We start from the raw sequence: 12,157 nt of genomic DNA on the forward strand, positions 1-12,157 counted from the left end.
ATAATTCAGACGTCATATGCGGACAAACATGACGTCACCTGATCCACAGATCCACACACAGACAACTTATTTTTATATATATAGATATGAGGGGATTCGCCTTATCGTCAGTACCTCGCTCTTTACACTAAAGCTTAAATTTTATCCCAATTCATTAAGAATGACCCCTGAATCACAAAAGCCGTAGAATAAATAGTTGAAATTACTAAAAATACTTTAGCGTAAAGAGCGAGGTATTAGAAGGAGGTGAGCCCCTCATATGGGTAATAATTTCTGTTTGTTTTAAGTTTTATTGCTGTTCCTTACTTCCAGCTGAAAAAGCTTGTTCACATTTATTTTTTAATTGTTTTTTTTAAATAATGCTAGTAAATCCTGCTCTCCCTTCATGGAAATTTTTTTCTCCCATGACAAATTCTCGATGGAAAGTTCCCCCAGCATATCCCTCTCTTCTCAACCCCTCCCCCCAACCAAAAAAATCCTCCTGAAAACGAAAAAGGTTTTGAAACCATAAAAGGTTTTTCGACTACACTGAATAAAATGGCTATCTCAGAATTTTGATCCGTTGACTTTGGGAAAATAATTAGCGTGGGAGGGGGCCTAGGTGAACTCCAATTTTTTTGGTCACTTAAAAAGGGCACTAGAACTTTTCATTTCCGTTAGAATGAGCCCTCTTGCAACACTCTAGGACAACTGGGTCGATAGGATCACCCCTGGGAAAAAAACAAAAAAACAAATAAACACGCATCCGTGATCTGCCTTGTGGCAAAAAATGCAAAATTCCACATTTTTGTAGATAGGAGCTCGAAACTTGTACAGTAGGGTTCTCTGATACGCTGAATCTGATGGTGTGATTTTCGTTAAGATTCCATGACTTTTAGGGGGTGTTTCCCCCTATTTTCTAAAATAACGCAAATTTTCTCAGGCTCGTAACGTTTGATGGGTAAGACTAAACTTGATGAAACTTATATATTTAAAACCAGCATTAAAATGCGATTCTTTTGATGTAGCTGTTGGTATCAAAATTCCATTTTTTAGAGTTTTGGTTACTATTGAGCCGGGTCGCTCCTTACTACAGTTCGTTACCACGAACTGTTTGATAAGTGTGTCTCAATAGCAGTAAGAAAAAAAACGAAAAAACAAAACAAAAACGAATAAGAAGGACTGATAATGTTTATCTCAGTAGTGAAGTATGGTTCGGAGGTTTTTTAGGAGTTAATAGAGCAATATGTTTCAAATGTTTATAATTCCCACTAAAATTGGGTCTTTGGTACCCGGGATGGCACTCTTTGGGATTTAAAAATGGGTAGTAGTTTTTTTTGTTTTTTTTTTCGTGACGGAAGATTTTTTATATTCCTAATTCGCACCCAAATACGCCTACAGTTTAGATATCAGCTTGCTAATCACGGTACCCCAAGAAATCAGGGTTTAGTTTTAACCATTTCTTTTATTACATTACGAGGGGTGGCGCAAGATTTTCAGTGAATTTTTTTTAGTTAGACCAGCCACGGCTAATCCGTTGCACACAAAAATATTTTATATTAATGCTTTAACTTTCCTGTTTTTGGGGGAGGAGGGAAGGAGGTATATAACGTAAAATAATGTTTGTTCCCTGTTTATTATCGATTTATTTTCAATATATATATAATTTACTCGTGTTTTCCTAGAAAAATATAATGTTGAGAACACATAATGAACAAAGCTTTACGAAAAAAAAAACAACTACCAAAATCTAAAATTGTGAAAACAATATTAATATTGTAATTAGTAAAATTATTCTGATTTTTTTTAAATCACTTAAATCGTCCGAAAGTCTCATCATCCTTGGGATAAAAATTGATATTGAAAAACAAATCAAAAATCCTAAATGTACAAATTCAATAATTAAAGTATTAAATCAATAATTAAAACACTTGAAATTCTTATCACTAAGAGCATACAACGTTGAAGTGAGGTGATAGAACAAACAATTACGATTGTTGAATTAACAATATCTGAAAACATCTAAATTTGCCAATGACGGCTTATTGTTAAAATGAAACAAATCTACTCACGGCTCTTAAAATTGCTGATACCCCAACATAGCTGGAGTAGACTTTTTTTTTCAATATATTCATCTTCTTGACAGTTGTACTATATCAATTTATTATCAAGAAGCTCTGTGGTAGCCTATGTCTAAAAGAATTCGTGAAAAAAAGGATATCAAAGTTTCTAAGAGAAACATTGCTAATAGGAAATGGTAAACATCTTTTTGATAGTTCCTTTTTTCGTTGTTGTTGTTGCTTTCAAGATGGAATCTTGAAGAAGTAATTAAAAAATAAGATGGTTTAGTTTTTACTATTGGAAATCCCATTGTTGCAGACACATGGAAATTGGAAATCGCATGGAACTAGTCCCATACAGATACATGATGACATATATCTGCGATATAGGGATTTCCAGCATAGGAAATCCCTATATCTTTTTTTCTAGCACTCTTATCTTTTTATTTTCTTTTTTATCTTTTTATTTTCTTGTCTTACCCTATATCTTTTTTTCTAGCACGATAGCTTTTTTTCTAGCACTCTTTGTACGTTACTTCCTGTTTCAGGAAATCACGGTAAGTATGATTATTAGCAGTAGCAGCTTATACAAATATTGTTGTAGGCTATACAATAGGCTAAACTACAAATATAGAAGGAAGTTTTAAAGATTGAATCAACCATCATATACAATTATATATAACAGCTTATGTACGTATAGAAATTGTATAACAAATTATATAACGATTATATACATAACATCATATACATAACAAACATAATTTTTTTTTCTATCATCTCACTTCAACATGGTACATTCATGCAATCTCTTTGCAGCTAAATGGCAGACTTCAGTGGGATGAAACTCAACTTGAACTCAACCGTAGCATGTAGGCCTATCCCACCATAATTTCTATTGATGACTTAAGGTTTTTAGCCTTTTTTAAAATGTGCTTGCGTATTAAACTGGTCTGGACATACTAGCAGCCCTTTCTCTGTAAAATCCTGTGAATCGTTTCAAGATGCGAGTTTTTATTCCATTATGAAATTCTATTTTTCGTAAACGCAAAACTTTTTTTATTTGGTGAGCTATTTTCGGCAACCATGGTGAGCTACATAAAAAATCCCCTTTATTATTTTTTCCTTTTTTGTAGAGTTAAAGCCACATTTCTGTCCAAGGACGTGGGATGGATGGCAATGTTGGAACGATGCAAGCAACGGCACATATTCCTATGCTCCATGTCCAAGCTATATCTACTTTGAAGGCGATCCTCCCGCATGCACAAGTGAGCGTTTTCAGATAATGCAAAAAATTCAAATTAGCTTTCGTAAATATATTCTTGAGTTTTTCGGACGCAGGTAAAACTTTTTTCTTGCACTCTTTGCCTTGGTATTTCCTGTTTAAGGAAATCTTATTAAAAAATGAGATAAATTACAAATATAGAAGTAGGTTATAAGGGTAGGAAATAACATATACAACCATGCGTTGTTAGCGTTGTTTTTACTAGTATATTTGTTTTGTTTTTTTTCTCTAAGCTGCTTACCCATCTTTTTTCTCTCTCTGCCTTCACCAACGTTGACGCAAGAAGGAAAAACTCTTCAGAATAAGTTGAGAGGGTACATTCGGAGAGAATAGTCATTAAAGCTGCCTCATGCATCTCCATCGAAAGTACCAGTTTGTCTTTAATGGTGTTGCTGCTTGCCTTTCTATTCCTTTTTTGGATTTTGAGGGAGCATTTGATTATGGAACTGCTAAGAGTGGCTGCAACTAAGAAGGACTGATTCTCATAAAAAAAGTTTTGAATTTCTTGAAAACAAATTTCTTGACGAGTGCATCTCCTCTCCCAAACTGTTGATGGTGCTTTTTTTTAATTTGCCTTTCTATAATTTTGAATTACACTGCTTGGAAGAAAACTGCAGGGAAACTGCTAAGTTGGTAAAGATTTATGATCGGATTCTTTTGAAGCAATTAGTCAGAAACAAAATACTTATTAAAAACTAAATACTAAATCACGTAGTATTAATTCCATGAAACATTTATTCCACCTGAACGCTCTTCCAGCTTCTACAAAAGATTCGCCAAGTAACTCCCGCGTAAATGACTCACTTATGTTACATACATCTATTGCTTGAAAAACTACAAGTGCTTTATAACTTCATAACTGCTGTAACCATGGTAAGAGTGGGTTGGACGAAGACTGATATTCCTGCCGCTGTAGCTGAAACTAAAAAAGACAATGTTTTTAATAATAAATAATAAATTTAAATGTGTTTGCCAAGATCTGACACGGGGCACCAATTCACAAAACCATGAGGAAGAGGAGGGTGCACAAAATTTTCCAACTGTTTGTTTGTTTATAGGGATGAAAAAAGGTACTTTCTAAACCTAAGGGGGAATTAATTTCGATTAAAATACCGATATATTATTCAAAAAAAAATCTCGTCTCCTCACAAATTGGTACCTCTATTGACCATAAACGAAGTAGTGCAAAGTCCATAAAGACAGAAGAAAATAAATCAAACAGTGCAATGTCCATAGAGACCAGATTTTGCAAAGTTTCAGTCAGATATTCTTGAGCAATCGATTCACCGATGCCAAATCAATTTAGGTAACCACAGCATTAATCGAACATACAAATTTGCGCATGCTTTAAATTCAGGGATCATCAAGCTGAATGGAAGAAAGATTTTGGAGCGCAGAATTACTACCAGTAATTAAACTTTAAATAAATTAAGTAATTAAGTAATTATAAATTAAGTAATTAAGTAATAAAGTAATAATATAAATTAAGTAATTAAACTTTAAATAAATTATAAACTTTAAATAAAATTAAACTTTAAATAAAAACAGTTTAGACATACGCTGTATAAGGAGGGAAAGTTAGGAATTCTCTTCACGGGTCTATTTGTAAAGATGGAGTCGTGATAATGGTGCATACCTTCTGATCAGGAAATAAAAGCTTCTTTAAATTTGACCCTCCAAGCGTCAACGCATGTCTCAAAGTTCAAATAGTTCTTAAAATTCGGAATCTGCATAAAAATTAGTTTTTTATGCAGATACTGTTTTCAGACTCCCTTTTTTTGGCATTTCACTACAAATCCACGGAATAATATATAAAAATATATACTGTTTGACTGAATAATGGCTATGATAATACTGTCTTCATAATTAACCTTCCTTTCCAGAAAAGGGAGAAAATATCAGTTGGACTGCCGTATAGACGAATTATAGCTCCTCCGCTGAGAGAGCATTATTTTCCATGATGTAACCCACTACATTTAGGTAAGAGGAATGGGTTGGTGTCTCCCCCTTCTATTGCCAGAGGAAAACAACAAATCTTGTAGACCATAGTTTTCAAATTTTGATTCGTTCATTTCAGTCTTGCTTTGGTTTTTCAAAAGAGAATATGGGGTTCATAACTCTGCAAACAGTATTTTCAAAATTGAAGATATGGCTCACAGCTGTACAAATAGTATTTTCAAAATTGAAGATGCGCCTCAAAACTGTACAAACAGATGTGGCTCATAATTGTAAAGATGTTTTTTTTTTTAAATTAAAGATGTGGCTCAAAACTATAAAATTGGTGTTTAGAAAATTGAAAATGTGGCACATAAACTGCAAAATTGGTATTTTCAAAGTTGAAGATATGGTCACAATTGCACAAACGGTATTTTCAAAATTGAAGATGTGGCTCACAACTCTGCAAATTGTATTTTCAAAATTGAAAATATGGCTCACAACTGTGCAAAGAGTATCTTCAAAATCGAAGACGTGCCTCACCATGGCATATCAACAGATGTGGCTCACAATTGTATAAATTATTTTTTCAAAATAGAACAAGTGGCTCACAACTGTAAAAACAGATCTGTATATTTTCTACTCTTTACCGGAATATCTATTTATTTATTCTTCCTCTTTTCACCGGTTGGTAAAACTCTAGACTTTATTTCTTCATAATTTGCTTCTTTATTTATTATGAAGAGCCAGTGCAGTCTTAGAGGTTATTTAAGTAATGAATAATTATACCCAGTTTTTTGACGTTGCATTTATTCATTTTAGAGATCCAAATTTACCTACAATTGTCATTGTGCCTTATTCATTGTCAGTTTTTTTTATATTTCTATTCATTTATATAATTTATATTTACATTTAGATTATGCAATGAAATTGTGTGACAATAATGGAAAATGGTTTAGAAAAGGAAGAGGCTCAGAATGGACAAACTATTCAACTTGTAGCGCCGTGGAAAGAATTCAAAAGAAATCTGCTGTTCACATGGCTGCTTATGCTATTTCGATGATTTTATTGTTTCCGGCTCTTTTGATCTTTGCACTATATAAGTTAGAATTTTTCTTAATTTATCTTCCGATTTCTTCTTTTCTCTGTTTTTCTCTTTTTAATCATTGTTTTTAGGGTCTAAAATTATTTTTCTGTTAGGATTAAAATATTGTTTAGTTCAGACTGAGCTTATTTCGTCTTATTTTTTGCACTTTTCTTTAAATCCTTTTCTTTGAGTTTTATCTGAATCGCTAAGAATATTTTCCCCCTTTATTTCACACCTACTTACATAAACGAGATTCCTGTGTCTTAAAAAAAAAGATGTGAAATATGCCATTCGTCTAAGCTTGGTAAGATTCTAGATTATCGGCTCTTATAAAGGGATACTATAACAAAAAAAGATCAGTACCATTCAACTCCTGAATCAGCACGAATTTCAAAGGTAATGGTCCTAGTCATAGCAATGCACCCATACCCCTAAAGGGGTAAGATATAACCCTAACCAATTTACAAAACTACAAAAAACACCATAATAATAAAAGTATTACTTTCTAGTAAGCAGGAAGTTTCTATTAAGACATTTTTCTTTTTCCTTCTATTTTTACCCAGGTTTTTAAGCCATTTTTAAATATGTGTTTATCTACATATCCTTATTATTTTGTAATGATAGGATGTTTCAGACCGCGCTCATAATAAGATGCTCGTTTACGAAGAGGTATGACGATTCATATAATGATAGACAACGGACGAAAATATCTTTTTATGGCTATATGTGGCACCATTAAGGGGGAGGGGAGATTCAGTTGTCACAGTTTTGACCATACAATTTCTAAAAGAGTGTTGATTGGCAATGAAAGGGCTCCGCTCTTTTGTTTTTACAGTGTTTGTTTCAGAAGGGTTAATAATCTGGAATTTTACCAATTCTTTATCGGGTATATCCTTCCTGTTCTTCGATATTAAATCGGTTATTAATTGGTTGCATTCATTATAAAGAATTTATTGCGTATGAAGCAAAGAAGAAAAAAAATAGCAATTGAAAAAAAAAATACACAATACGCAACGGAAAAACGAGGAAAAACCAGTCAACCAGTGAGATAAATGTGAAACGAAAATAAACAAATATTTTGACAAGGACAGTTTATTGTCAGAGTCCTTCCTCCTTTAGCAACTCTAATACTTGTCTAGCTACACCCAGAAGTATCCTTTCCATTTTTCGTTGTGGTTGAAATTCTATCTGGCTAAGGTTTGTAAGGGGTTTTCAGTTAAAATGACGTTTTTACAGCAGCGAAATAAAACGCAATATAAGAGCAAAATGGGGGACACATTAGTAGAACTAAGAACGACAGACTGTGAAAACGAACGCAGGTAATGTAATCCTATTGTAGAATCGCGGATTGATCGCCTGCTTGGCAATATATTGCTCATGGAGCGAGTTCTGCTGCAGTAAGGCTGGACAACAGTCTTTTCCCTTGTCCCTTTTTCTCTCTCCTCTCTCTCTCTCTCTCCGTGTAAAAAATAATAACAATATTAATAAACAAAAATTGTCGTAATAAAATTTCCTTATAGACAACGATGTTCTTATTTATGAGTAGTTCGAGCTTGAACAGAAAACTGCTGAAAAGAAATTGTTTTTCCATGAAAAGCTGGGGGTTGTGGTTAAAACCTAAGGTATCTCATTTATACACCGATAGCCTTTTCTGGGATTCCTTGAAATTTCTTTTCCCAAAGTCGTCTCCTGAAATTTCCCAAGTCGTCTCCAGTCCTCTAAAAAATAGATAATGAACACAAACAAAATCTAACATTTTGAAGTAAACTTCACCAGAGGAGAAAAGACACTCACATTTTACAGAAGACGACTTGGCGGACGTCTTTGTCGAAATATCTGCTTTTTTCGTTTCGTATTTTTCCACTAATTGACACTAATTTCGTTTTTCCTGGCCTATTTTATTTTTTTATTTGCTATTTTTTCTTCTTCGCTTCATGCGTCATGTATAACCAGTGTGGTCTTAGAATTTATGTAAAAAATTTATTCCGCAGTTTTTTTTTCAACTATACAGCGAATGCTGTATAGTTAGTAATGCTGAATACTAGTAAAGAATTGTCGCAAATTATTAAAGTACTTCTCTGACTTTTGAAAATAAAACAAAAAAAAATAATTTTAGACTAACTTTGTATTCGCCTAATCTTAGGACAGTTGAATAAAGCTTTTAAATATTTTTTACATATTCCATTCCATTTTTATGGAATACAATTCAATTTTTATGGATTTTTATAGAATTCATATTCCATTTTATGGAATAGAAAAGAAAGAAAAAAAGTCCTTTTTTCCAAATGTTTGGCTAATATCACCTGAAGCGCATCAGAAAGAATAAACCCGCTACTGTTTATTTATGTCCCAACTTTAAGAGTTGTTTCTTTTTTAGTAGTATTCTTATGTTTTAAAAACTATTAAAATCACCACGTTTTGTAAAATATTCATATATTTGTGATATTTCATGTCATTTTCATAATTTTTATTTTTTTATTATTATTAATATGTCACTTGTAAAGTCATGAGGGTGATAAGAGATATTTTGGAAGATGTAATTGTGGTTATTCCCGGTTGTAGAATTCACTTAAGCCATTTTCATTGTTGGAAATTTATAAACAAACTTATATCCCTTTGATGTGACCCTGTCGCTTTTTACTTTTTACTCTTATTAGCCTGACGGGCAACAGGACAGAAAAAACCTGTTGTGTACAATGATAATATAAAGCCTACTGCAGTCATATAATACACAGTGTGGTTTTCTAAGCTTTGCAACAAAATAATTCTTTGGCTGCATTTTAGACTTTATCCAAAATTGAATTTGAAATTTTGAGATTTTTGTGAAAGCTGATTAAAACCAAATTGGTCACTTTTAAAGAAAAAAAAGTTTGAAACAAGAGGTTTACCTTATTTATTCTTTCAGTTCGTGTATGCATTTTCCTAATTCAGTAAATAAAGACTTCGGGCTCTAGAGTGCATTTATAACATTAGAAATAAAAACAATACTTTTCATTAAATATTTCAGTGTCCATGGTCCCCGCCTTGTATTTTAGACAAAGTTATAAAAGAACTAGTTAAAATATTATATTAATTCTTGTTACTTTTTCTATGTTTTATTTTATAATTTTTTTATTTCTTATAATATGTTTTATTGCATCTAGTATATATAAGTACATTGAGCCTGGCGGCTACGTGGCAAGCGTAGCTGTGTTGGCCTCTGGCGTTTTGGTGGTGCGGTGAGTTGCTAATTGTGGTAGTAGTAGTATATTACATCATACTATGGTATATTATATTATATCTTCTCAAATAAGTGAATCATTTAGAAGAATGTAGAGCTAAATAACCTTTTTAGATATTTCAAACATATTTGCAAGGCTTGGGTACCCTTTTAAACATATTAGGCTTCCTGGTGCTCTTAATATTAAACATCTTTTCAGGCAATTGCGTGTTCCCCGAATTCGATTGCACCAACAGCTTTTCGCATCATTATTAGCTCACGCGATGTTTGTCACCCTTTTTAAAGTAGCTGTAATAGTACCAGATATCAATTCCGCAAGTGTCACTTTAACGATCCTAGAAGAGGTAAATGCAGTATTTCAGTTTTATCCTTAGTATTTTTAACTAAGTATTTAACTTAGTATTTTAACTTTAGTATTTTTAACTAAATTTTTAAACTAAAAATTTAAACTTATTTATTTTTATTTATTTTTATTTTATTTTATTTTTTAAACTTAGTATTTTATTCAGGTCGGACTCATATCCCGACTTGAATAAAAGCATAAATCAAACATTGCATTTGCTATTCGTAAGATTGTACTTATGGACACATACTCCGACTTATGAGTCCGATTACGGACTCATATTCCAACTTGAATAAAAGCATAAATCAAACGTTGCATTTGCTATTCGTAAGATTGTACTTACGGACTCAAACTCCGACTTATGAGTCCGATTACGGACTCATATCCCGACTTGTATAAAAGCATAAATCAAACGTTGCATTTGCTATTCGTAAGATTGTACTTAAGGACTCATACTCCGACTTCCGACTTGAGTAAAAGTATAAATCAAACGTTGCATTTGGTATTCGTAAGATTGTAATTAAGGACTCATACTCCGACTTATGAGTCCGATTACGGACTCATATTCCAACTTGAATAAAAGCATAAATCAAACGTTGCATTTGCTATTCGTAAGATTGTACTTACGGACTCAAACTCCGACTTATGAGTCCGATTACGGACTCATATCCCGACTTGTATAAAAGCATAAATCAAACGTTGCATTTGCTATTCGTAAGATTGTACTTAAGGACTCATACTCCGACTTCCGACTTGAGTAAAAGTATAAATCAAACGTTGCATTTGGTATTCGTAAGATTGTAATTAAGGACTCATACTCCGACTTATGAGTCCGATTACGGACTCATATTCCAACTTGAATAAAAGCATAAATCAAACGTTGCATTTGCTATTCGTAAGATTGTACTTACGGACTCAAACTCCGACTTATGAGTCCGATTACGGACTCATATCCCGACTTGTATAAAAGCATAAATCAAACGTTGCATTTGCTATTCGTAAGATTGTACTTAAGGACTCATACTCCGACTTCCGACTTGAGTAAAAGTATAAATCAAACGTTGCATTTGGTATTCGTAAGATTGTAATTAAGGACTCATACTCCGACTTATGAGTCCGATTACGGACTCATATTCCGACTTGAATAAAAGCATAAATCAAACGTCGCATTTGCTATTCGTGAGATTGTACTTACGGACTCATACTTACGAACTCAGTGATGCAGTTTTTGACAGTATTATAAAAAACAAGTTTTTCAACAACTGAAAGCGATGAGCAACATTAAAACTTAAAACGAATAGAAATTATTCTCTATATGAGGGGCTGTCCCTTCCTCAACCCTTCTTATTTACGCTTAAGTCTTAAAGCTCTTTAAAAGTATTTCGTATTCACTGTTGACGGCCCTTGTGTTTTAGTAGTCTTGTCAAAAAAATCAGGACAAAATTTTGCGGAAAAAACGATGTTGAAAAAGGGGCAGCCCCCCCTCTTATATACAGAATAATTTCGGTTCGTTTTGGGTTTTAATGCTGCTCCTTATTTTCAGTTAGAAAACTTGTTTTTCTAATTTAATTTCTGGTCGTTGTTCAAATCATGCCGGGAAATCCCCTTCCTCCCTCCATGTAACATCTCTCCCGGAAACTCGGCCCAGAAACTTTCCTCCCCACGGAAGAATCTCCTCGTGGAAAACCCTCCCCGCGAGAAATTACACCGAAAGTGACAAATGAGCAAACTGAATAACTCAAAGCCCTTTTTCCTTGGACTCTGGAGGGTCATGTCTTCACCAAAAATATAGATATTGGACTTTTCAAGTATCCTGAATCAAATGACCATTTTAAAATTTTTATCTTTGGGAAGAAAAAGGGGGCTTGGGAAGGAAGCTAGTTGTCCTCAGTAGTAGTAGTAGTAGTAGTAAATGCTACTTTTCCTGATTTTCAAAGCAACATATTTTCCTTGTTATTCAAGACAAGGGACAGTTAGTTTCCTATATAGGGGCATTGAAGAAGATGGCTTTAATAGTGTAGTTCAGTTTTTAAGATATTTTTCTTTTTCCTATAGGATGTGATCGTCTCTTACTAGGTTGCAAGCTACCGCTACAACCCGCATAGTATAGTACCGGGAGCCCAGTGGATTCGCCGCCAGGGCCCGACACTCGGCACGTGGCAGGCTTCTATATATGAATTATCATTGTCACTTTTCTTCTAAATGCAAATAATTTGAACCTTTTCTTGATGTCATGACGTCACCATAGGTT

General features: G+C 33.4%; 1 protein-coding gene across 2 annotated transcripts in view; it reads left to right on the forward strand.

The window, feature by feature from the left end:
• The window catches only part of LOC136030489 (calcitonin gene-related peptide type 1 receptor-like), a 166,000-nt gene that overhangs the window by 90,033 nt on the left and 63,810 nt on the right, over positions 1 to 12,157 (forward strand). For both annotated transcript variants that reach the window (XM_065709511.1, XM_065709512.1), the window contains 3 exons: positions 3,173 to 3,304; positions 6,173 to 6,359; positions 9,763 to 9,907. In XM_065709511.1, the coding sequence (XP_065565583.1) occupies positions 3,173 to 3,304; positions 6,173 to 6,359; positions 9,763 to 9,907 (464 nt within the window). The remainder of the gene's footprint in view (positions 1 to 3,172; positions 3,305 to 6,172; positions 6,360 to 9,762; positions 9,908 to 12,157) is intronic.

Source organism: Artemia franciscana, chromosome 8 (assembly GCF_032884065.1).
Source record: "Artemia franciscana chromosome 8, ASM3288406v1, whole genome shotgun sequence".
Classification (NCBI taxonomy): Eukaryota; Metazoa; Arthropoda; class Branchiopoda; order Anostraca; family Artemiidae; genus Artemia; species Artemia franciscana.